Raw genomic sequence first — 27,176 nt, forward strand, 5'->3', positions numbered from 1 at the left:
ATCCAAAAATTTCATTACTTCATACAGCATGTCCCCCCCCACACTTTTTCTTACTATTGAATACACCATGGATTGTCAAACTAATAGAGTAAGCTTATCTGCGAAAAGATCTAAACCTCCCAAACCCTTCCTAGTTAATTTCACAAATATACGTGGTCTCAATTCTAATTTCAGCGATGTCCATTTCTACTTGCAGTCTGCCAAACCCCATGTACTCTTTCTGACAGAATCTCAGTTATCAGTTGATTCAACTACTGCTCATCTCAGTTGCCCAAATTATTCACTGTATGATTCCTTTAGCCTCAAAGGTGGTACTTGTGCATATGTCAGTTTCGATATTCCCTGTCAGAGACTTGTTATGTGTTTGTGGTTCCTGATAAGATGGAATCCTGACAGATAAAATTGCTTTTATTATATTAATTATAAGAAGTATAAAAGGTAGAATGCTACACTGCATGAATTTTGAAGTAAAAAATTATTTATTAAACAGTGGTGCTGCCTCTCAAAAATGAAGGATGAAGGATTCTCTTCCTCCTGTTTATTTAATTTTTCATTTCCAATGAAATGAAAAATTAATTTCAATAATTTCCAATGAAAGAACAACTATATAGTCTAATGTATATAGTTGTTCTTTCATTTGGCCTATATTTCTAAGAGTAGCACAGTTGTTCAATAAATTATTTTTACTTCAAAATTCTTTTAGTGTAGTGTTCTATCTCTTATATCATGTTACCTTCATGTGGAAGATTGCATTTCAACTGTATATTGTGTCTATTAATTGTATTTTGTTCTATATGCTTTTGTATTTTGTTTCACAAATCTAGCAGCCTTCAGTAGTACTAACTTAGTGAAGACCAGATTGCCTCAAGTAAGCTTCAATGTAATTTGAAAGTACCTCTAAGAGTAATTTCTTTCATTATCAAGTATAGTGTAAATTGAGCAGTATGTACTGTTCAAACAATCCTTTGCAATCTTTTGAAATGAGATACATGGCACCATGGCTAGTGTAATGGAATTTTTGTTCATTCTATTTAATGAGGAATAAATCTTATTTGTCATATTTATATATTTATTTGGAGAAAATGGCATTGTATGTTTAAATTTTTTTATATGTTGTATTATAGGTAAGCCAGCTATTTCCCATCGAGACTTGAAAAGCAAGAATATTCTTGTCAAATCTAATGGAAGTTGTGCTATTGCTGATCTGGGGTTAGCTGTACGTTTTGATTCTGCATCTAATTCGATAGATATTCCTCCCAATCCACGAGTGGGGACTAAGCGTTATCTGGCCCCTGAAGTATTAGATGAAACGTTAAATCTTAGCCATTTTGATTCCTTCAAAAGGGCTGATATATATGCTTTTGGATTGGTGTTGTGGGAAATTGCAAGACGATGCAATGTTAGTGGTAAGTTCAGTATAATTTCAGTAAAATTCAGGATAAAATCGAAACCATAAATACTAAGATCTGCCTGTTTCAGGGAGAAAATGTTTGAAACCTCTTGCTTTTTAAATTCTTAAATGTAATTCTCTTCCTTAAGAAAGGGTTGGGGGGACACTAATCCTTGTCATCCAGGGCTCTGCAATTTGCTGCTCTGTCACAACAGACCACCAACTCAGAGACCAACTGCCTGCTAGTCTCTGTAAGTGAAAACATTCATGATGTGCTTAAAAATAAAAGTTCATTACTACTCTGATATATAGTCCAAATTTATTTTGAAACCATATTTTATTGTTTGTGTAACTTCTTACTGTAAAATCAGTATTTGAAGTGCAAATGGAGGTTGATTCAAACCGAGAAATGACAGACATGCATCCCTTGTATGGAATTGCTGAGTGTAATATGGCCATAGAAAGATGTCTATCTGCAGAAAGGTTTTCAAATCATTGTCTGTCAGGTGAGACCTTTCAGAGAACACAGTGGTACCTTAGAGATACAGGCTCATTTAACGAGTAAGTTTCAGATTGTGCTAGACATATCAGCATGAGAATTGTTGGGTCTTCCAATCACATGGAAGAAAATTCTGGTGACAACACCCAAAGGATTGCAGTAGAGGGTGTAGGACATATAACTGTGTGGAGAATTTTATGGAAACAACAGCTTTATCCGTATAACATTTAAAAATTGCAACAGTTACATTGTTTTCTGATGAGGCTGGCTTCAGAAGAAATGCTGTGTTAATTTTCACAGCACTTCTGAGTTGTCAGAAGAACATCCACATGCCAGCATTCAGTCAAGGTTTTTTTTTTTTTTTTTTAGGAGCATTAGCAACTAAGGCCATATTGCTCCGGGAATATGCGGTGGTCATCCCATGACCTTTCCGCATCCTCCATCCAGTCAAGGAATCAGCAACAATTTAACATTAATGTATGAGCAGAAATGATTGCTGACTGCTTAATCAGTACTCTTGCTTTTCTTGGAAGATTAAATGGAGAATCCTGTTCTGATTTTTTAAGGAATAATTTATGATTTATTAGATGGAGTTCCTACTGCTCTCCAACACTGATTTATGCATTGCAGTGCTCTTCCTTATTTTAATGGAATGTTCAGAGACTATTTGTATGAGCAGTTCCCTGATAAACAGATAGCTCAGGCCAGGGAGCCCCTTTTGTGTGGTCTGCTTGCTTGATGGATGTGAATCCAGTTCATTTTTACCTGTGGGGACATCTGAAATCCATTGTTTATGTGACATCCACTGACAGTGAAATGCTTCACCAATATGTAGAAAAAGAATGCTAGCAAATCTGAACAGTATACTGAAATTTTTGAATGTGTCACTTGAACACGAACAATAATTTAAATTTTATTTGAAATTGAATCGAAATCATGACTCAGACCAGAGCAGCAAAGCAAAAGGCTCAAGCTAATGGGAGTGCTGTGGCTCAGGGGAGAACTGAGGGGGGGGGGGGGGCAGTTGTCCTCTGAAAAACAGCTTTTTGAAATGTACTGCTTGTTTGATGGTTTTATTTTTTTTCATTATTTTTTTTTTTTTATGTGAACCCCAAACACGAGAGGTATTAGAACCTATAGTACTTAGTACCGTGCTTGGGTTGGAGGTTGAAAAGACGAAAGAAGATATTTGTTGACATTGGACTTGAACTTCTGTAGACTGTAATTTTAAGGAAATACGAATGAAGGAAGGTTGTTCCAGAAAACGACAGTTGAATGAATAAATGAGGAAGATGAAAAGTTGGTTCTGTGGGTTTGAAGTTGGACAGTAAATGGATGTTGGCTGGTGGCGGCACGTGTTCGGACTGTTTTGAAAGAGAGAGCGGGAATTATAGAAGCCAATTCAGAAGAACAGTGCCCATGGAAGTATCTGTAGAAGAGGCATGCAGCAGAAACAGTACGTCTATGAGAAAGCGAGTGGAGAGACTCTGTTAGAGATGAATCATTAATTAACCTAACTGCCCTCTTCTGAATGGAATCAAGAAGCCTGAGAGAGGTTTTGGGGGCACCACCCCAGATGTGAGAACAATATTCCATGGCAGGGCGGATTTGCGATTTATACAGAGTGAGCAGCTGTTTGGAAGAAAAGTAACGCCGAGAGCAAAAGAGAAAACCAAGTTTTTTAGATGCAGAAGAAGCAATATTTGTAATGTGCTTGTGCCAAGAGAGAGTAGAAGTCAGGGTAATCCCCAAAAGAGATATATCATTTTGCCTAGAAATCGGAGTGTCACTAAAGATAAGCAAAGGAGCAGAAGAATCCTTTTTGCGAGATATAAGACAAGACTGAGTTTTAGAAGGATTGAAATCAACTAAGTTGTCTTTGCCCCACTGGAGAATTACCTGAAGATCGGCATTTAAGGAATTGGTAGCAGATTTTCGAGAAGTTGAAGCTGATTGAGCAGGACAAGGTTTCTCAAAATGGAAAGTGGAATGCAATGTGCTATCATCGGCAAAACTATGGATAGGATTTCCAGTCAATGGAAGAAGGTCATTAATATACAAGAGGAAAAGAGTGGGGGAAAGAACTGAACCTTGGGGGACACTGGCATTAATGGAGACGTTAGAAGACAGAGAGCCATCTACCATCACCCTCAGTGAGCGATCAGAGAGAAAACTGGATAACCAATTACTAAAAACAGTTGGCAAACCATAAGATGGAAGCTTGTTTAGAAGACCTTTATGCCAAACACGATCAAAAGCCTTTGAGATGTCAAGAGCAACTACTTGTGTTTCACCAAACCTTTCCGTTGAATTAGTCCATAAATGGGTAACATAAGCCAGAATATCACCAGTGAAGATCGACACTGATGGAATCCATACTGGCGATCGTTGATCAGACGGAAGGTTTCTAGGTAGTTTAAGAGTTGGCAGTTAATTGATTTCTCCATTACTTTAGAAAGAGTAAAAGTAATTGCAATGGGACGATAATTGGATGGGAGGGATTTGTCACCCTTTTTAGGAATTGGCTGGATATGAGCAAATTTCCAAGCAGAAGGAAAAACACCTTTGGAATAAGAAAGTGAAAAAAGGCGGCAAAGAATAGGAATAAGTTCAGGAGCACAGGTTTTGAGAACAAGTGGAGAAATACCATCAGGACCTGGAGCTTTCTTAACATCAAGATTCGTCAAAATCCTTCTGATATCCTTTTGTCAGAAGACCACAGGAGGCATTGAATGGAGCGTGTTGGGAATGGTGGGAGGTGTTTTACCAAGATCATTAATACATGAGCTGGAAGAAAAATGGGATGCTAGAAGTTCAGCTTTATCCTTGGCTGAAGTGACAACAGAACCATCTGGTTTGGACAGAGGTTGGAGCAGAGATGGACAAAAGTTGCGGCCAATAGCTTTGGCAAGAGACCAGAATGCTCGGCTACCATTAGGGCAAGAAGCAAGTTTTCTACTCTTAGCCTGTTCAAACTCTAGTTTGGACTGATTAATGACTGCTTTACAATTGTTGCGAGCTTTGGTGTAGGCAGAAAATGAAACTGAAGAATTAGAAACAAGCCAATTACGATATGCAACATTCTTCTCTTGAACAGCCTTAGCACATTAATTGGAAAACCAAGGTTTAGATAAAGGACGAGATTTTAAAGAGGAGTGTGGGATAAAGGATTCCATTCCTGCAAGAATAATTTCACTGACACGATCTGAGCAAACGTTGACATCAGAAGTTTGGAAACAGTAATCCGACCAAGGAAAAGAAGAAAAGAAGTCTCGCAGGTCATCCCATTTTGCATTCTTGTAATGCCAAACAACACGAGGTTGGGAATAGCCATGAGATAAAAGTTCCATTGGAGAAGAGACAATCACCAAGTTGTGATCCGAAGTGCCTAAAGGACCTCTCACTTCGACCGTGTACTTAGAAGGGTTGTTTGTGAGAAAAAGATCAAGCGTATTGGCTATATGATTAGGATTGGCTATATGTTTGTGGATCAGTCAGGAACGGGACAATATTACCAATGGGAATGTCTTTGTGTGCGCAGTGTAAGGAGTGTGATGAAATCTGGCACCAACTCAGCGTTGTTATGGGTCTATATCAGAGCTTGCGTGACAGGGTAGATGCTCCTTGAAGAATTTAACTTGAGGGTCCATCAAGCTCTCAGCTGCCCACATCAATGCCAGAGCTTGCACTTGAACTTCACGTAACACAGCACCAATGCCCAAGGCAGAATGCACTGATCCCAAAGGAACTAGTTGTTGTCGGTGACCCTATTGTCAGGGAAACTGGGAATATATTGTGCAAAAAGGATAGGTGGAAAGGGACCAGGATATGTCCGCAGGGGCAGAAGTTGATGATCTTGTAGAGCAGATATCATTTTTTAAGGGCTCAAAAGGTGATATTGTTGTGGACATTGGCATTAATGATATTAAGAGTAGGAGACCGGTGGGATTACTTAACAAGTACAGGTCAATGGTCAAAAAAAAGCAGTGAGTTAGGGTTGAATTTGAAAGAGTCTGCAATTCTGCCCAGACAAGATAGGAGGGAGTATGTGATGAGAGCCTTGTCAATCAATTCAGCACTGGAAAGATTGTGCAAGGCTCAAGGGGTAGAATTTTTCTCAACCTGGTCTGTGCTTGTTAACAGGAGAGACTGCTTCTACAGGGATGGCATACACTTAAACAGAAAGGGTGCAAGAATATTTGCTGATTGAGGCAGTGTTAGGCGGGTCAGAAAACTGCTAGCTTGGAAGGGATACATGGACTAATAGATTAACAGTAGCCACTGGCAGAGGTGAAAGTGATTCTTGCACTGCTTCTATTGGAATGAGCAGAAGCCTGGAAAACAAGGTGCAGGGAATTTCAGAGACTGCTGAAAGTCATTGCAGAACAAGTAAATACATGGGTTGTGTTAGGGTAGCTAAGAATAGGAACAGGTGCATGTATACTTGCATGTACACCAATGCTAGAAGTTTGGTAAATAAATTTGATGAATTTGAGGTATTGCTCAAAGCATCAAAGGCGGATATTGTTGGGATATCAGAGACGTGGTGTCACACACAGATATAAGGAATGCAGAAATGGAATTTGGGTAGTACAATGTGTACAGGAAGGATAGGAAGGGAGGAGGGGTTATGCTATTAGTTAAGAAACACATAAAATCCAAGGAAGTACAGCCAGTCGATATTGGTGGACAGCTCAGTGTCAAGTCAGTTTGGTGTGACATAAGCACTGGGAAATCAAAATTGAGAGTAGGAGTGTGTTATAGGCCTAATGATTCTGATGAGTACAATAAACAACTGTACATAGAAATAGAGTGGGCCAGTAAATCAGAGAGTCTTATAATCGGGGATTTTAATTTCCCAGATATTGACTGGAATTTGTGGGTTGGTCACTCACACAATAGCAAGGCTGTTGTGGATTTATTAGATGATTGTTTTCTACAGCAGCATGTTCGGGAGGCAACCGGATGGAGTAATACCCTTGATCTGATTATCAGTAATGATTCTTCATGCATTAAGAATCTACAGATAAAGGAACCACTAGGTGGCAGTGATCACAGTGTGCTGAAGTGGGATTTACTGAAAGAGGTAACTACCATCATGGGTAAAGGGAAGGATTTTTGCTTTCATAAAGGTGTGCGACACCTCACAGTCTCACACCTTTACGAATCAGTGGTCTGAGACAGTATTTAAATTATATTCGGTGGGACCAATTGATGATGTTACCAACAGCAGATTCAAAATGGGAAGCATTAAAAAATTAATCTTGGAAGCTACTAGGCTTTGCATACCAACTAAGAAATATTGTTCAAGGTTTAGCCCTAAATGGATGTCAGATGAACAAATGAGACAGGAGGCAAAGAAGAAAAATGCATGGGATACATATAAATTAACAGGTGACACTGACACCTATGATAGATATAAGCTGGTCTGCAACCAAGTCACAAAGGAGGTTAGGCAGGTTACGAGAAATCTTTGGCAAAGGATGCAAAGAAAAATAGCAAAGGGTTCTTTATTTAAGTAAACATTAGCATTAGCATTAGTAGAGGCATATGATGCAAGAAAGCAAGCTTATGCAGCATCAGCCAAAAAAAAAAAAAAAAAAAAACCCCTTCCACTTCACCCCTCCGTTCTTCCAAAATACCTGTCCAGCTGAGCCTTAAATTTATTTAGGCTATTAACTTCCACAACAAGGAATGGAAGTCTGTTCCACCAACCAACTACCTGCTGGCTAAAGGCAAATTTCCACACATCTATCCTACATCTGTCTTTCCTCAATTTGAATTTATGCCCTCTCAGGTGATTATTCTGAGCAAGAGGCAGTATCCCATCATCATTGAGCATGCTCAAACCATTCAAGGCTTTGTACACCTCTATCAGATCACTTCGCCAGTGCCTAGTCTTCAGACACTGTAATTTGCAAAACTTAAGCCTTTCTTCGTAAGAACAACCCTTCGTTCCGTTCACTAACCTTGTTGCCCTTCTCTGTACTCGTTCCAGCAGCTCTACATCCTTCTTGAAATGAGGCCTCGAGACCTGTATACAGTACTCAAGGTGTGGCCTGACCACTGCCTTATAGAAGGGAATAATCACCTCCCTATCCCTGCTAGAAAAATTCCTGTATATCATTGATAAGACACCATGAGCTACTCTTGCAGCCCGTCTGCACTGCTCAGAGAACTTCATATCTGCCTACACAATTACCCCCAGATCCTTTTCATTCTCTACCGCTGTCAGTGTCGTACCACAGAGTTGATACGTTGCTCTGGGGTTGCTGTTTCCCATATGTAGTACTTTACATTTGTCAATGTTAAACTTCATTTGCCACCTCTCAGCCCATCTGCTCAACCTTTCCAGATCCTGTTGCAGCAGCATAGCGTCAGTAGCGTCCTTAACAACCCTGACAACCTTTGTATCATCTGCAAACTTGGACATTAAGCTTGATATACCATCATCAATATTATTTATAAATACAGAAAACAATAATGGACCCAACACTGACCCCTGAGGGACTCCACGATGAGCAGTGTCCATTAATTACCACTCTCTGTCTTCTGCCACTCAACCATCCCTTTATCCATAGCAACAATTTGCCACCAATGCCACACTGCTCCCATTTGTGCAGCAGCCTTCCATGTGCAACAGTATCAAAATCTAAGATCCAAATATATAATATCAAAGTTATTCCCTGCATCCAATTCTTTTGTGACTACATCATAGTATCCAATCAAATTGGTCAGGCAAGACCTTCTCTTAACAAAACCATGCTGTGTCTGAGCTATAACTGAATTCTTCTCAAGATGATCCTGCAGTGCTTCTTTAACCAGTGCTTCCATTAATTTTCCTGGAACAGAAGTTAAACTCACAGGTCTATAATTACTTGTAGTAGTGGCATGTGATGCAAGAAAGCAAGTGTATGAGCTTATGCAGCATCAGCCAAAAAAAAAATCACACCAGTCCCTCCAAATGCCTGTCCAGTTCCTCCTTAAATTTATTCAACCTATCAACTTCCACAACAACAGATGGAAGTTTGTTCCAGCAATTAACCACCCGCTGGCTAAAGGCAAATTTCCGCACATCTGTTCTACATCTGTCCTTTCTTAATTTGAATTTATGCCCCCTTAGGTTCGTAATCTGAACAAGTGGAAGAATCCCATCAGAATTCAGCGTGCTCAACCCATTCGAGGCCTTATACACCTCAATCAGATCACCGCACAGATGCCTAGTCTCCAGCCACTGCAATTTGCAGAAATTAAGCCTCTCTTGGTAAGAGGATCCCTTCATTCCCCTCACCAATCTTGTTGCCCTTCTCTGTACGCGCTCATGTAAATCTACATCCTTCCTAAAATGAGGCCTCCAGACCTGTACGCAGTACTCAAGGCATGGTCTGACCATTGCCTTATACAGAGGGACAATCACCTCCCTGCTAGCAAAATTCCTATATATCATTGACAAAATCCCATGACCTGCCCTGGCAGCCTGTCTGCATTGCTCAGAAAACTTCGTATCTGACTGCACAATTACTCCCAGGTCTTTTTCATTTTCTACCACCTTAAGTGTATTACCACACAGTTGGTACGCTTCTCTGGGGTTACTTCTACCCATATGCAGTACTTTACATTTGTCAAGGTTAAACTTCAGTTGCCACTTCTTAGCCCATCTGCCCAAATTATCTAGATCCTGTTGCAGTACACACTGCCATTACTGTCATTACTGAAACTTGTGTCAGCCTTTGATCCTCCTTTGTGAATTGCGGTTACATTTGCACATCTCCAGTCTGTGGGTACCTCCCCTGAGTCCAAGGAAGCTCTCATAATTATGGCTAATGGATTGCTTACTTCCTTTGTTGCCTCCTTTAATATAACTGGATAGATCCCATCCACCCCAGGTGCCTTTCTTGTGTTTATCTTCAACAATTTCTCCTCCACTTTACTCTCAATTATTTCAAGATCATCTAGCTCACTGCCAGTGTTTACTTCATCTGTGGCATTCCCCTTCCTGAATAACTCCTCATGTGTGAATGTAGATGCAAAATATTGATTTAGTTTGTTAGCTACCTGAGCAGGATCATGAACAGTTGAACCATCGATATCAAGTGGACCAATCTGATTCATCCACTTCCTTCTAGAGTTTACATAAGTAAAGAACTCCTTGCTGTTTTTCTTTTCATCCATTGCCAAAGATTTCTCGTAATCTGCCTTTGCCTGCCTAACCTACATTGTAACTTGGTTACAGATCAACATATCTATCATAGGCGTCTGTGTCACATGTTAATTTATATCTATCCTATGCATTTTTCTTCTCTGCCATATGTCTCATTAGTTCATCTGACATCCATTTAGGCCTGAACCTTGAACAATATTTCTTAGTTGGTATGTAAAGCCTAGTAGCTTCCAAGATAAGTTCTTTGAATGCTTTCCATTTTGAGCTTGCTGTTGGTAACATCATCAGTTGGTCCCACTGTATAGAATTTAAATACTGTCTCAGACCATCGTAGTCGCCTTTGCAAAAGCAATAACCCTTCCCTTTACCCCTGATGGTACTTACCTCCTTGAGTAAATCCCATTTCAGCACACTGTGATCACTGCCACCTAGTGGTTTCTGTATCTGCAGATTCTTAATGCATGAAGAATCACTACTGATAATCAAATCAAGAGTATTGCTCCCTCTAGTTGCCTCCCAATCATGCTGATGTAGAAAAAAATCATCTAATAAATCCACAAAAGCCTTGCTAGTGTGTGAGTGACCAACTCACAAATTATAGTCAATATCTGGGAAATTAAAATACCCGATTATAAGACTCTCTGATTTACTGGCCCACTCTATTTCTTGCTCATGACAGTTTCTTATTATACTCATCAGAGTCATTAGGCCAATAGCACACTCGTACTCTCAATTTTGATCTCCCAATGTTTATGTCACACCAATCTGACTCGACACTGCACTGTCCAGCGATGTCGACTGGCTTCACTTCCTTGGATTTCATGTGTTTCTTAACTAACAGCATAACCCCTCCTCCTTTCCTATCTTGTCTATCCTTTCTCGTTGTACTCCCCAAATTCCAGTTCTGCATTACTTATATTTGTGTGACACCACGTCTCTGATATCCCAACAATATCCGCCTTTTATGCTTTGAGCAATACCTCAAATTCATCAAATTTATTTACCAAACTCCTAGCATTGGTGTATACACAAGTATACATGCACCAGCTCATGTGTTTACTTGTACCCCAATGACTCCCAGCAGTCTCTGAAATATCCTGCCTCTTATTTTCCAAGCTGCTGCTCATTCCAATAGAAGCAGTGCAAGAATAGATTAACAGTAGCCTCTGCTATGGCTACTGTTAATCTATTAGTCCTTGTATTCCCCCAATCTAGCAGTTTTTCGACCCACCTAACACTGCCTCAATAGCATCAGCAAACATTCTTGCACCCTTTCTATTTAAGTGTATTCCATCCCTGTAGAAGCAGTCTCTCCTGTTAACAAGTACAGACCAGGCTGAAAAAAATTCTACCCCTTCAGCCTTGCACAATCTTTCCAGGGCCGAATTGATCGACAGGGCTCTCATCATACACTCCCTCCTATCGTGTCTGGGCAGAATTGCAGACACTTTCAAATTCAACCCTAAACTCTAGAAGGAAGGGGATGAATCAGATTGGTGCACTTGATATCAATGGTTCAACTGTTGATGATCCACTTGATATCCCAACAATATCAAAGGCAGATATTGTTGGGATATCAGAGATGTGGTGTCACACAGATATAAGGATATAAGGAATGCAGATCTGGAATTTGGGGAGTACAATGTGTACAGAAAGGCCTCCATAGCCGAGTGGTCAGGATCGCGAGTGCAGTAGCACGCCCTCTTTGAGTAGGCCGGGGTTCAAGCCCCTGACTGCTGAATACGGTCGATTTGCCAACCTGCACTGGACAAGCGTGGCAGATTATGGTCTATTTCCCTCAGCATGAATTGTTGAGGAGGCTTCCATCCTGCAGTGGGTTGATAATGGCTGCTCTTTACTTTTTTTATGTGTACAGAAAGGATAGACAAGATAGGAAGGGAGGAGGGGTTATGCTATTAGTTAAGAAACACATAAAATCCAAGGAAGTGAAGCCATTCGACATCGCTGGACAGTGCAGCGTTGAGTCAGTTTGGTGTGACATAAGCATTGGGAGATGGGAAGGGTTTTGTCTTTCGTAAAGGTGACTATGATGGTCTAACACAGTATTTAAATTCTATACAGTGGAACCAACTGATGATGTTACCAACAGCAAATTCAAAATGTGTAGCATTCAAAGAACTTATCTTGGAAGCTACTAGGCTTTGCATACCAAATAAGAAATATTGTTCATGGTTTAGGCCTAAATGGATGTCAGATGAACTAATGAGACATATTGTTTGTTTTTTTGTTATTTGGTTTTTAGGAGCATTAGCAACTAAGGCCATATTTCTCCTGGATATGCGGTGGTCATTCCCTGACCTTTCCGCATCCTCCGTATTTGGTGATGACGGGCTCGATCCACGGTCTAATCAAGAAGCGTGTGCTACACACTGCTGCTCCTTCCCACCTGGCTACGGAGGCGCCGTAATGAGACATATGGCAGAGAAGAAAAATGCATGGGATACATATAAATTAATGGGTGACATGGAAGCCTATGATAGATATAAGCTGGTCTGTAACCAAGTCACAAAGAAGATTAGGCAGGCAAAGGCATATTATGATAAATCCTTGGCAAAGGATGCATAGAAAAACAGAAAAGAGTTCTTTACCTATGTAAACTCTAGAAGGAAAGGGATGAATCAGATTGGTCCTCTGGATATTGATGCTTCAACAGTTGAGGATCCTGCTCAGGTGGCTAACAAACTAAACGAGTATATTGCATCTACATTCACATATGAGAAGTTATTCAGGAAGGGGAATGCCAGAGGTGTAGTAAACTCTAGCATTGAGCTGGATGATTTTGTAATAACTGAGAGGAAAGTGGAGGAGGAATTGTTGAGGATAAACATAGAAAAGAACCCGGGGTGGATGGGATCTATCCAGTTATATTAAAGGAGACAGCAAAGGAAGTAAACAAACCCTTAGCCATAATTATGAGAGCTTCTTTGGACTCAGGGGAGGTACCCATAGACTGGAGATGTGCAAATGTGACCCCAATTTACAAAGGAGGATCAAAGGCTGACACAAGTAATTATAGACCTGTGAATTTAACTTATTTTCCAAGAAAATTAATGGAGGCACTGGTTAAAGAAGCCGTGCATGATCATCTAAACAAGACTTCAGTTATAGCTTGGAAACAGCATGGTTTTGTTAAGGGAAAGTCTTGCCTGACCAATTTTATTGGATACTATGATGCAGTCACAAAAGAACTGGATGATAACTTTGATATCATATATTTGGATCTTAGAAAGGCTTTTGATACTGTTTCACATGGAAGACTGCTGCACAAATTGGAGCAGTGTGGCATTGGAGGCAAATTGCTGCTATGGATAAAGGGATGTTTGAGGGGGGGAAGACAGAGAGTGGTAATCAATGGACACTGCTCATCGTGGACTAATGTTATTAGTGGAGTCCGTCAGGGTTCAGTGTTGGGTCCATTGTTGTTTTCTGTATTTATTAATGATATTGATAATGATATATCAGGATTAGTGTCTAAGTTTGCAGACAATACGAAAGTCGGCAAGATTGTTAATGACACTAATGACAGTATGCTGCTGCAGCAGGATCTAGAAAAGTTGAGGAGATGGGCTGAGAGGTGGCAACTGAAGTTTAACATTGACAAAAGTAAAATACTGCATAAGGGAAGCAGTAACCCAAGAGTAACATATCAACTGTGTGGTACTACACTGAAAGTGGTAGAGAATGAAAAGGACCTGAGGGTAATTTTGCAGTCAGATATGAAGTTTTCTGAGCTGAGCAGTGCAGACGGTGTGCAAGAGTAGCTCATGGTGTCTTGTCAATGATATACAGGAATTTTTCTTGCAGGGATAAGGAGATGATTATCCCCTTGTAAAAGGCAATATTCAGGCAACACCTTGAGGACTGTATACAGGTCTGGAGGCCGCATTTTAGGAAGGATGTAGCACTGCTGGAACAAGTACAGAGCAGGACAACCAGATTAGTGAATGGAACAAAGGGTTGCTTTTATGAAGAAAGGCTTAAGTTTTTCAAATTACAGTGTCTGGAGACTAGGCACCTGTGAGGTGATCTGATTGAGGTGTATAAGGCCCTGAATCGTTTGAGCATGCTCAATGCTGATGGGATTCTTCCTCTTGCTCAGAATAATCACCTGAGAGGGCATAAATTCAAATTGAGCAAAGGCAGTTGTAGGATAGATGTGCAGAAGGTTGCCTTTAGCCACGAGGTTGTTGATTGCTGGAAGAAACTTCCATCTGTAATTGTAGAAGTTGATAGCTTAAATAGATTCAAGGCAGAACTAGACAAACAATTGGAGCGAGTGGATGGGTGAAACGAGTTGGGTGTTTTTTTTTTTGTTTTTCTTTGGCTGATGATGTATAAGCTTGCTTTCTTGCATTATATGCCTTTGCTAATGCTAATACTGGAATTTTGGAATGTGTCATGTTTTCATGATGAAAGATGTTCAGGCATGTATTCAAGTCATTTTGAACTCTTCCTTTAAGATCAGTAATTGCTGTAACGCTAAACTTTTTTCATTTGTTTCAGGTCCTGAATTGATCCTGTAAGTACAACTCACACCCTATCTATAGCATTTGCCTTCATTTTTTGTAAAACCGACAAAATTTGAATAAAAAGACAAAGGTCTCTATAAAGGCATTGATCTCTCAAATTGTAAAACTATCACCATGAGCTATCTACATGCTGCATTACAAATAATTATGAGGAATGTTGCTTACAATATACATCTTGTAAATGAAAACTGAAAGTTTTTAAGTAGCTTTTCATGAATGAAAAATTTAATTGCTATCTTTAATCATTATTCCTTTTTATTTTTTATAAATTTATCATCTATAATCATAAACTTTTATTTTCACTTTGGATAGGAATTTATGAGGACTACCAGTTACCATACTATGACATGGTACCTTCAGATCCTACTATAGATGACATGAAGAAGGTTGTTTGTACAGATAGGCAGCGGCCACCAATTCCAAATAGGTGGCAGTCATGTGAGGTAAATTATTCTTTTTTTAATGTAGTTTTGAGAAGGGCAAATTCTTTTGCCCTTTGATATTACTCTCATACGGGGTCCTGAAAATTTACCGCCACAATTTACCGCCACGTCAGTTTATCGCATTTTACCATCTAGAAGCAATGAGATGTGTTTGGTCAAATCATAAAAAGTTATTTTTTATTTATGTTTCTGCCTTAAGATATGATTAGCATATTTTTGGAATTCTATGAACTGTGAGGGAATAGTACGGAAATAAAAAAGCACATGTATGTAAATATGTAATTTAATAGGTAGATTATGTATTTTAGTAGTTACATGTATCACAAAAATAGTAAAAAATTCATTATTTAAACAATATAACAATTGCTTAATTTTAAACTAAACTAATTATAACATTAGGTATGTCATAGTACACTGCAAAAATTCAAAATGAATGTTTATGCAATCTTCAGAATCAGTCACGTTGGGATAATTAATTACTAAGAAACTGTAATATTTACAACACAGTATGTAAATTATTAATAAGAAATATTACGCGCTATACCTCTTAGATAATCAACAATATCACCCCGTTCATCGTATGCACTAACAAGCCTTTTAATTCGTTCATCACAATCGCGATACTTTTTTTTTTGTTGCCCGGATCACTTCCACTTAAATATTGTTCACTGCGCATTTCGTTAATAGTTTGTTCTTTTTTAATGCAATCGATAAATTTCCAAATGTTGGGATGATAAGCAGCGACTTGTTCCTCAAATCTTCTATGCCACCCTTCAACAGAATTATTCGTTCTTGATAATCCTTCAAGAACAAGCTGGCATTTCATGGGAATACTTTGGTGGTTGACGAAGATATCGTCTGGTTGGGCGTCCAATCCATGTATCCTCAAAATAATCATCAACTTCTTGCAATTCTGGGGGAAAAACACCATTTTCACACAAATGTTCAAAAACGACAGTTACAATTGGAGTGGGCACAAATGCAATTGCTGCCAAAATTCGCATATTTAAAGCAAAATTAGCATCAGTTTCATAACGTTGTTTCAATCCATTATTCTGAATGGAATGAAAAATACATTGTGAAAAATGGAAAAAACAACCCCGTTGCGAAGTGTCAGGAAAACTCTTCTGCAAGCATTCATCATCGCGGACTTAAAATCTATAGTTATTGATTGCGGGGACATAGCCGGTTCCAATACTTTCAACTGCTGTAGTAGAGATACATATGTTTCCTCAGACTTGTTACGCAATAATGCATAAACTAATGCAAGCGATATTTTGTCCTTGAATCCATGTATCGTATACAGCTGATAAAAAAGTAAGGGAACAGTTTTGTAAGTCCCATCGGCATAACACTGTTCACTTCGCACTAACAACTGCAAATTTCTTTTCGTACTGAAAATTAATATACGATTGTCCTCAGGTCCAGAATCAAATTGTAGAAACAATTCTCCATTGCATGATGTTTTATATTCTTCTGTAAAAACTATGTCTCTACAGTGCGTTGGAAGAACTGGTCCATCAAAATTTAGATTTCTTATATTTCGGATCATTCGTTTCATTGTATCTACACTTGGAAGCTTAGGGGCTGCTGCTTGGCTACAGATTCTCAAAACATTTGAAATAATACTATGAGGCATATTATTTGTTGTTTCTCCATAAGTTCGAATGGTATCAAGAAGTTGCGCTGCCTCAACTCCTGCTGCATCTCCACAATGATTGTGCTCCTTCCATGTTTTAACGATGGTGTTATCTACCGTAGTAACTCGAGTGGCACATTTGGTTTTTCGGTAATTTTGACACTTCCAATGAATTTTTGTTTCATTTTGCCTATCTTTATAAAACAAACGTCCACTAAAGCACAATTTCGGTTTTCCTTTTTCTGATTTCAAAAATTCCACCAACATGATGCGTTCACAAACTCAAAAGGATGAAAAATAAACTCAAAATAATAAAATGTTGTGGTTATAAGAGATTATAAATATATAAGTACCTCCCTAATCGGCATGCCCTACCCCCACTCCCCTAAAACATGCTGGGGGTAGGGCATGCCGATTACTTATATTAAATTTATATTTCATACTGAATAATTCTTATTATTGAAATCAGATGATATTACTATCTTATTCAACTAGCAACAAGAATTCGAATTCCTTAATTAACAAAACCAACTTCTTATTACTTTTATTCTGTAAAATTTTGTATCTTACACCTCCTTTGTGAATTGGGGTCACATTTGTACATCTCCAGTCTATGGGTACCTCCCCTGAGTCCAAAGAAGCTCTCATAATTATGGCTAAGGATTTGCTTACTTCCGTTGCTTCCTCCTTTAATATAACTGGATAGATCCCATCCACCTTGGATGCATTTTTATTTTTATCCTCAACAATTTTTCCTCCACTTTCCTCTCAGTTATTACAAAATCATCTAGCTCACTGCCAGAGTTTACTTCACCTCCTGAATAACTCCTCATGTGTGAATGTAGATGCAAAATACTCGTTTAGTTTGTTAGCCACCTGTGCAGGATCCTCAACTGTTGAACCATCAATATCCAGTGGACCAATCTGATTCATCCCTTTCCTTCTACAGTTTTCATAGGTAAAGAACTCTTTTCTGTTTTTCTTTGCATCCTTTGCCAAGGATTTCTCATAATCTGCCTTTGCCTGCCTAATCTCCTTTGTGACTTGGTTACAGACCAGCTTATATCTATCATAGGCTTCCATGTCACCCATTAATTTATATGTATCCCATGCATTTTTCTTTAGCATTAGCATTAGTAGAGGCATTTGATGCAAGAAAGCAAGCTTATACAGCATCAGCCAAAAAAAAAAATAAAAAATAACCACTTCCGCTTCACCCCTCTGTTCGTTCGAAATACCTGTCCGGCTGAGCCTTAAACTTATTTAGGCTATCAACTTCCACGACAAGGGATGGAAGTCTATTCCACCAACCAATCACCGGCTGGCTAAAGGCAAATTTCCGCACATCTATCCTACATCTGTCTTTCCTCAATTTGAATTTATTCCCTCTCAGGTGATTATTCTGAGCAAGAGGAAGAATCCCATCAGCTCTGAGCATGCTCAAACCATTCAAGGCTTTATACACCTCTATCAGATCACCTCGCTGGTGCCTAGTCTCCAGACACTGTAATTTGCAAAACTTAAGCCTTTCTTTATAAGAGCACCCCTTTGTTCCATTCACTAATCTTGTTGCCCTTCTCTGTACTTGTTCCAGCAGCTCTACATCCTTCTTGAAATGAGGCCTCCAGGCCTGTATACAGTACTCTAGGTGTGGCCTCATCATTGCCTTATACAAAGGAATAATCACCTCCATATCCCTGCTAGAAAAATTCCTATATATCATTGACAATACACCATGAGCTACTCTTGCCGCCCGTCTGCACTGCTCAGAGAACTACATATCTGCCTGCACAACCACCTCAGTTCCGTTTCATTCTCTACCACTGTCGGTGTAGTACCACAGAGTTGATGCGTAGCTCTGGGATTGCTGTTTCCCATATGTAGTACTTTACATTTGTCAATGTTAAACTTCATTTGCCACCTCTCAGCCCATCTGCTCAACCTTTCCAGATCCTGTTGCAGCAGTATAGTGTCAGTAGTGCCCTTGACAACCCTGCCAACCTTTGTATCGTCTGCAAACCTGGACATTAAGCTTGATATACCATCATCAATATCATTTATAAATACAGAAAACAATAATGGACCCAATACTGAACCCTGAGGGACTCCACTAATAACATTAGTCCACGATGAGCAGTGTCCATTGATTACCACTCTCTGTCTTCTCCCCTACTTTATCCATAGCAGCAATTTGCCTCCAATGCCACACTGCTCCAATTTGTGCAGCAGTCTTCCATGTGCAACAGCATCAAAAGCCTTTCTAAGATCCAAGTATATAATATCAAAGTTATTCCCTGCATCCAGTTCTTTTGTGACTGCATCATAGTATCCAATCAGATTGGTCGGGCAAGACTTCCCCTTAACAAAACCATGCTGTGTCCGAGCTATAACTGAAGTCTTGTCTGGATGATCCTGCAGTGCTTCTTTAACCAGTGCCTCCATTAATTTTCCGGGAACAGAAGTTAAACTCACAGGTCTATAATTACTTGTGTCAGCCTTTGATCCTCCTTTGTGAATTGGGGTCACATTTGCACATCTCCAGTCCATGGGTACCTCCTCTGAGTCCAAGGAAGCTCTCATGATTATGGCTAAAGGTTTATTTACTTCCTTTGCTGCCGCTTTTAATATAACTGGATAGATCCCATCCACCCCAGGTGCCTTTCTTGTGTTTATCTTCAACAATTTCTCCTCAACTTTACTCTCAGTTATTACAAGATTCTCTAGCTTACTGCCAGAATTGAATACACCTCTGGCCATTCCCCTCGCTGAATAACTCCTCGTGTGAATGTCGATGCAAAATATTCATTTAATTTGTTAGCTACCTGAGCAGGATCAACAAGAGTTGACTCATCGATATCAAGTGGACCAATCTGATTCATCCCCTTCCTTCTGAGGTTTACATAAGTAAAGAACTCTTTGCTGTTTTTCTTTGCATCCCTTGCCAAAGATTTCTCGTAATCTGCCTTCGCCTGCCTAACCTCCTTTGTAACTTCGTTACAGATCAACTTGTATCTATCATAGGCTTCTGTGTCACGTGTTAATTTGTATGTATCCCATGCATTTTTCTTCTCTGCCATATATCTCATTAGTTCATCTGACATTCATTTAGGCCTAAACCTTGAACAATATTTCTTAGTTGGTATATAAAGCCTAGTAGCTTCCAAAATAAGTTCTTTGAATGCTTCACATTTTGAATTTGCTGTTGGTAACATCATCAGTTGGTCCCACTGTATAGAATTTAAATACTGTCTCAGTCCATCGTAGTTGCCTTTACGAAAGCAGTAACCCTTCCCTTTACCCCTAATGGTAGTTACCTCTTTGAGTAAATCCCACTTCAGCACACTGTGATCACTGCCACTTAGTGGTTCATTTATCTGCAGATTCTTAATCTCGCTGAATCTCCTTTGCCTAATCTCCTTTGTGACTTGGATATAGACCAGCTTATATCTATCATAGGCTTCCATGTCACCCATTAATTTATATGTATCCCATGCATTTTTCTTCTCTGCCATATGTCTCATTAGTTCATCTGACATCCATTTAGGCCTAAACTTTGAATATTTCTTAGTTGGTATGTAAAGCCTAGTAGCTTCCAAGATAAGTTCTTTGAATGCTTCCCATTTTGAATTTGCTGTTGGTAACATCATCAGTTGGTCCCACTGTATAGAATTTAAATACTGTCTCAGACCACCATAGTCGCCTTTACGAAATATTACTCAAAGAGGTAACTACCCCTGATGGTAGTTACCTCTTTGAGTAAATCCCACTTCAGCACACTGATCACTGCCACCTAGTGGTTCCTTTATCTGCAGATTCTTAATGCATGAAGAATCACTACTGATAATCAGATCAAGAGTATTACTTCCTCTAGTTGCCTCCCGAACATGCTGATGTAGAAAACAATCATCCAATAAATCCACAAAAGCCTTGCTAGTGTGTGAGTGACAAACCCACAAATTCCAGCAATATCTGAGAAATTAAAATCCCCCTTTATAAGACTCTCTGATTTACAGGCTCACTCTATTTCCCTGTACAGTTGTTTATTATACTCATCAGAGTCATTAGGCCTATAACACACTCCTTCTCTCAATTTTGATTTCCCAGTGCTTATGTCACACCAAACTGACTTGACACTGCGCTGTCCACCAATATCGACTGGCTGTACTTCCTTGGATTTTATGTGTTTCTTAACTAATAGCATAACCCCTCCTCCCTTCCTATCCTTCCTGTACACATTGTTCTACCCAAATTCCAGTTCTGCCTCCCTTATATCTGTGTGCCACCATGTCTCTGATATCCCAACAATATCTGCGTTTGATGTTTTGAGCAATACCTCAAATTCATCAAATTTATTTACCAAACTCCTAGCATTGGTGTACACGCATGTATACATGCACCTGTTACTATTCTTAGCTACCCTAACACAACCCATGTGTTTACTTGTACCGCAATGACTCCCAGCAGTCTCTGAAATATCCTGCATCTTGTTTTCCAGGCTACTGCTCATTCCAATAGAAGCAGTGAAAGAATCACTTTCACCTCTGTCTATTACTGTTAATCTATTAGTCCTTGTATCTCCCCCCAAGCTAGCTGTTTTTTGATGCACCTAACACTGCCTCGATAGCATCAGCAAATATTCTTGCACCCTTTCTATTTAGGTGTATCCCATCCCAGTAGAAGCAGTCTCTCCTGTTAACAAGTAGTAGTAGTAGTGGCATGTGATGCAAGACAGCAAGTGTATGAGCTTATGCAGCATCAACCAAAAAAAAAAAAAAAAATCACACCATTCCCTCCAAATGCCTGTCCAGTTCCTCCTTAAATTTATTTATCCTTTCAACTTCCACAACGACAGATGGAAGTTTGTTCCAGCAATTAACCACCCGCTGGCTAAAGGCAAATTTCCGCTCATCTATTCTACATCCGTCTTTTCTTAATTTGAATTTATGCCCCCTTAGGTTCGTAATCTGAAGGATCCAATCAGAATTCAGCGTGATTAAGATCACCACTCAGGTGCCTAGTCTCCAGCCACTGCAATTTGCAGAACTTCAGCCTCTCTTGGTAAGAGGATCCCTTCATTCCCCTCACCAATCTTGTTGCCCTTCTCTGTACACGCTCAAGTAAATCTACATCTTTCCTAAAATGAGGCCTCCAGACCTGTACGTAGTACTCAAGACATGGCCTGACCATTGCCTTATACAAAGGGACAATCACCTCCTTTTCCCTGCTAGCAAAATTCCTATATATTATTGACAGGGGCGCCTCTGTAGCCAGGTGGGAAGGAGTAGCAGTGCGTAGCACACGATTCTTGATTAGACTGGGGTTCGAGCCCGTCACCACCAAATACGGAGGATGCAGAAAGGTCAGGGAATGACCACCGCATATTCCCAGAGTAATATGGCCTTAGTTGCTAATGCTCCTAAAAACCAAATAATAACAACAACAACAACAAACGTGCAGCCTCTAGTGCACTGCCGTTGGCTTTACCGTACATGAAATGCATGTCCACATACTCTTCGTTGCTGTAACCTCTTTTCATGTTGACTATACTTTGACAAGTACTAGTATGCCTGCTACGTCTCAGAGCATTGAGAGAGGGGAAAGGGTGAGAATGAGCATAACCTAACCTAAACAAACAAGTCAGTGGTATCCACCACTGACTTGTTTGTTTGTACAATTCTGTACAAACAAACTCTGTACAATTCACCTTTCAGTGGTGGATCCCAACTAAAAATGTGCAATATCTCGGAAACGATTCACTTAAGGACCCATGTTTACTAGGGTTTTTTTGCATATTGTAGTCTGTACAGTTCACCTTTAAATTATTGACCATCAATTTTGAAACACCCTGTATATGTATGTGTGCATGTGCACTGTGCTGCCACTTTATTAGGTACACCTACCTAGTAGCATGTTGAGCCTCCTTTAGCCTTCAAAACATCTTGAATTCATCTAGGCATCGATTGAACAATATGCTGAAAACGTTGTGCAGGAATGGAGTACCATGCAGACATGAGAGTGTCACGCAGTTCCTTGAGATTCAACGGAGGTGTAGGCCTGCAGCGAACATCCCTTTCCAGCTCATCCCAAAGATGTTCAATAGGATTGAGATCCAAGGACTGAGCGGTCCACTGCAGCAAAGAAAAGTCATTGTCGTGTTCCTGGAACCATTCCATAGTGATTCAGGCTTTGTGCACCGGCGCATTATCCTGCTGGACATAACCATCTGACTGAGGATAAACTGGCAACATGAATGGATGCACTTGGTCAGCAGCGATGTTTAAGTACGATGTGGCATTCAGACATGAATCTGTGGGTATCAGTGGATCCAACGTGTGCCAAGAAAACATTCCCCACACCATAACACTGCCCCCTACCACCTTGCCCAGCAGTCGTCAGACATGACGGGTCCATGAATTCATGTTGGTTTTCGCCAAATTCTGAGCCTTCCGTCAACATGATGCACCAGGAACTTCGACTCGTCAGACCAAGCAACAGTTTTCCAATCCTCGATAGTCCAGTGCTGGTGTTGCTGTGCCCACAGGAGGCATGCTCTCTTGTTCTTCGCTGATGACAAAGGTACGCGATATGGCCATCGGCTGTTGTAGCCCATTTGTGACAAAGTGCGACTAGTGGTCCATTGCAATATTTTGTTCTGCGCACCAAGGTTGTATTCTGACATGATGTGCGACATTGTGGCCTGTCTGTTTGCTTGCACAATTCTAGCCATCCTCCACCTCTAACCTCTCTCATCAACAAGCGATTTCTTCCACAGGAGTGCCATTGAGAAGATGTTTTCTGGTCGTTGCACCATTCTCGATACACCCTTGAAACTGTGATGTGCGAAAAGCTCAGGAGAACTGCCGTTTCAGAAATGCTTTGTCCAGCACGTCTTGCACCTACTACCATGCCACGTTCGAAATCCATTAGATCATTCCTTTTCCTCATTCTTGCTACGGTTTGTATGCCTAATTGATACTAGGAAGGTTGTTCTGCTGATTTATATCCACAACTGTGGTAATATGACTTGCAACGTTGCGGGACAAACCATTTGTGTGCACAGCAGGGGTGTACCTAATAAAGTGGCAGCACAGTGTATATGTGTATGTTTATATATATGTGTATATGAAAATAAACTTAACCGATAAAACAATACTAAATGAAAGAAAAAGAGGAGGGAGAAAAATAAAGAAGAGGGTACTGTAATATAATTTTCTAATATAATTTAGAAAATGAAGGCCAAATAAAAAGAAACTTTAATGGCGTCCCCTTGATGGCACCCATTTCCGAATTGTGTGAAATATCGCTAAAATGGAAACATAGTCTACCAATAATACATGACCATTTGAACTTAAAATAATAAAGAAATAAATTTCCCTCCCCCCTTGCTTTCATTTTGTGCTGTTTTATTAGTTAAGTTCATTTTCACTCTACTGGTTTGCCTTACTGCTGGCATATATTTTATTTTTATTTTAGTTTATTATATGCAACATATAGTGGTTTGTACATTTCTGCAGCCACCAATGTTTGCTTTGCTATTTTTTATATTTATTTATTTTTCTTTTTATTCTTCTAATAAATTTTGTTTAATTTTGAATTACGTATGTATTCAAATATATGTAATTATACATATATTTGAATAACGTTTCAAATAGTTGAAAATGGAATATTTCATAATAAAAATAAAAATAAAAAGGGTACAGCATACATCAGAGGCAGCAAAAAGCATATTCCTCTTTTTTAACCCTTATTCTAATTTATTTGTATGGTTATGTATATGTATATGTATATATGTAATATAATGTTAATTAAAGAAGCAGTAAAGAGAATGAAATATAAAAAGAATTATATCTCTAAATTACTACATTAATAGTAGAAAGAACCCAGCAACTATAAGGAATGTAGATAATAATATAGACTATGAATATGGGGTAAAGTCTAAGGAACCACCTGTCGAATCCATAGTAAAAATGCATGTAAGTTGCTGTAAAGAGAATATTATGAAATATGTTATGTGAAAGTACTTAGTGTTGCAATTGCGATGATTTTGGCATTTTCTTTATCTGTAATGACATTTTGACTGTAATGTAATGACAATGCTTTCCTTATCTGGAAAGCATTGTCATTACAGTCAGTGTGGCCACTAATAAATCTGGCTTGGTGACTAGTATTTTATAGGTCATTCTAGCAGCTGTGAGGTTGAACTGTCAGTTCTTTATTTTACAACTGCTTTGTCTGTATTTTACAGGAATTGGTAAGACTTTTGACGAAGGTAGAGTATGATGGATTTTTAGTATGGAGAAACTAAACTATCAATAGCATTATTTTATGGAACAATTCCTATTGTGTGGAGTAACTTGACAAAGAATAATAGCCTAACCAATTGTATCTGGATTTAATTAGGATAGCCTGAAAATTAAAGTTACCTAAGAGCATTTTAATTAGTTTTTTATTCAGCATCTCTTCAACAACTTCGATACCAAAATCTTTTTTAATCATTTTTATTTGACCAAAGGGGGGAAAAAAATTCAAAGATCTTCCATTCACAAAAACATTGTACTATTTACCTTGTGGGCTCAGTTCTCATGCATGATGGTTGTAAATCAGCATTCATACTAAGAGTGGCATACAAAAACTAAAATACACAAATCTAAAAAGCACAATAGATGATAAATTACTGGGCAATAATCATTCAGTAATTTATCATCTCTTGTCCTTTTTTAGATTTGTGTTGCTTTGGTATACTGGTAATAGTTATATTTATAAAAGAATAAGAGAAGTTTACCTCCATATGATACTCTCCAGAAATTAAAACAAAAACAATTAAAAAATCAAAAATCTTACATTACAGTAAGAAATAATTAACAATAATTAAAAATCAACTTAACGCAATTAAAAATTAAGTCAAAAAATTAATTTAATGAAAATCGTTTTGCAATTGTTTCATTAAATTAATTTTTGACTTAATTTTTAATTGCATTAAATTGATTTTTAATTGCGTTAAATAGATTTTATTGTGTTCATTTGATTTTTAATTATTGTTAATTATTTCTTACTGTAATGTAAGATTTTCGATTTTTTAATTGCTTTCATTTTAATTTCTGGAGAGTATCCTACGGGAGTGTTCTACGTATCATATTGACGTAAACTTCTCTTATTCTTTTACAAATATTGATATCAACATAGAACGTATTGAGCATTATAGCTCTGGTTCATACTATCAAACTGGTAATAGTTAATATATAACTTATAATTAATTTCACATATAGATAAAAGTTAATCACATATATGAATTTAAAAGCTTTTAATTTTCATAGAGTTTAATTATCTACAAACTATCCAATATCATAGCATGAGGTTGATTGATATCAACTGTTTTGGATAATTAGCATTATATGAATTTAACCCTGACATGAAAAGTAAACATCAGTATTTCGGTATTTTCTTCTCATTGTGTTACTCAAGTTTACTGCATTAATGACTTTTCCAGAAGGCCTTTTTTAATACCCCCAGTGGTACTTAAATCTTGAATAAGTTTGTCAAGGCCTTAGTTAGCATGTAATGTACTTACATTTATTATCATTATACTGTGTAATAACACCTTGATTGTTTATAACTTATTGTTTTTTTAAAGGCTCTTCGAGTCATGTCTAAAGTGATGAAAGAATGCTGGTATCAGAATGCTGCTGCTCGACTCACAGCACTCCGCATTAAAAAGACAATTGCCAATCTTGGAGCTCAGGAAGATCTGAAGATGTGACTCAGTACACAGTATTTACTTAAGGAATATTATCTGTGTAGCCCTGTTAACCAGAAATTTAAAATACTCCACATGAGTATTTTGCTCCGTGATACTGCCTAATTGCATGTAATGAAACTGATTAAATTGAGAAAGAAGGCAGAGAAAGTGAACACAAGATTTTTAAATATTTCCTTATGGCTCACTGTTAATCGTATAGCTCTGAACATGTTGGAGCTTGTTTCCATTCATTGTTTATTTCATTACTGTGAGTACTGTTCAGTTACAAATATTGTCATAAAACATACTTATCATACAAATTGTTTTATAGCAGTTGTGGCTACCACTTGCCAAATGAAAATCTTGTAGTTTATTTTCAACTACATATTCTTTAATCTTTTTGCAAGTTGTTGAAAGATTATCATAAGAGCAGTTTTCTCCATGGTGCTGTCAGAGAGGAGCTTGCCAGTACCAATTGGTATAAATGAACTTCTTGCAAGCCATTGCAGGTCCATGATGGTGCTACCCTGTGATTTTTTAGTAATCAAAAGTTAGGTTTATGTATGTGTATATGATAAACTATGAAAAACCAATGCAGTACTGCTTCCTTGATGATATCAGTTAATCTGATATCAAAGCCTGCCATTCATATTGTGGATGAAGAAAGTATTGTGCCCTTTCTTCTGTGTCATGACCAGTTACAAGAATTTCATACATGTCCAGAAGCAAACAGAAAATTTTGAGAAATTGGCAGCTTA

The 27,176-nt window shown here is 38.6% G+C and overlaps 1 protein-coding gene across 1 annotated transcript in view; it reads left to right on the plus strand.

The window, feature by feature from the left end:
* Positions 1-26,540, plus strand: part of LOC150082254 (TGF-beta receptor type-1-like) — a 468,537-nt gene extending 441,997 nt beyond the window's left edge. Inside the window, exons 7-9 of the mRNA XM_090380077.1 lie at positions 1,125-1,406; positions 14,913-15,043; positions 26,314-26,540. Coding sequence (XP_090236203.1) covers positions 1,125-1,406; positions 14,913-15,043; positions 26,314-26,439 — 539 coding nt within the window. The 3' untranslated portion in view covers positions 26,440-26,540. The remainder of the gene's footprint in view (positions 1-1,124; positions 1,407-14,912; positions 15,044-26,313) is intronic.
* Positions 26,541-27,176: the final 636 nt, after the last annotated feature.

This window comes from Mastigoproctus giganteus, chromosome 8 (assembly GCF_048544385.1).
Source record: "Mastigoproctus giganteus isolate SK-2022 chromosome 8, ASM4854438v1, whole genome shotgun sequence".
Taxonomy (NCBI): domain Eukaryota; kingdom Metazoa; phylum Arthropoda; class Arachnida; order Uropygi; family Thelyphonidae; genus Mastigoproctus; species Mastigoproctus giganteus.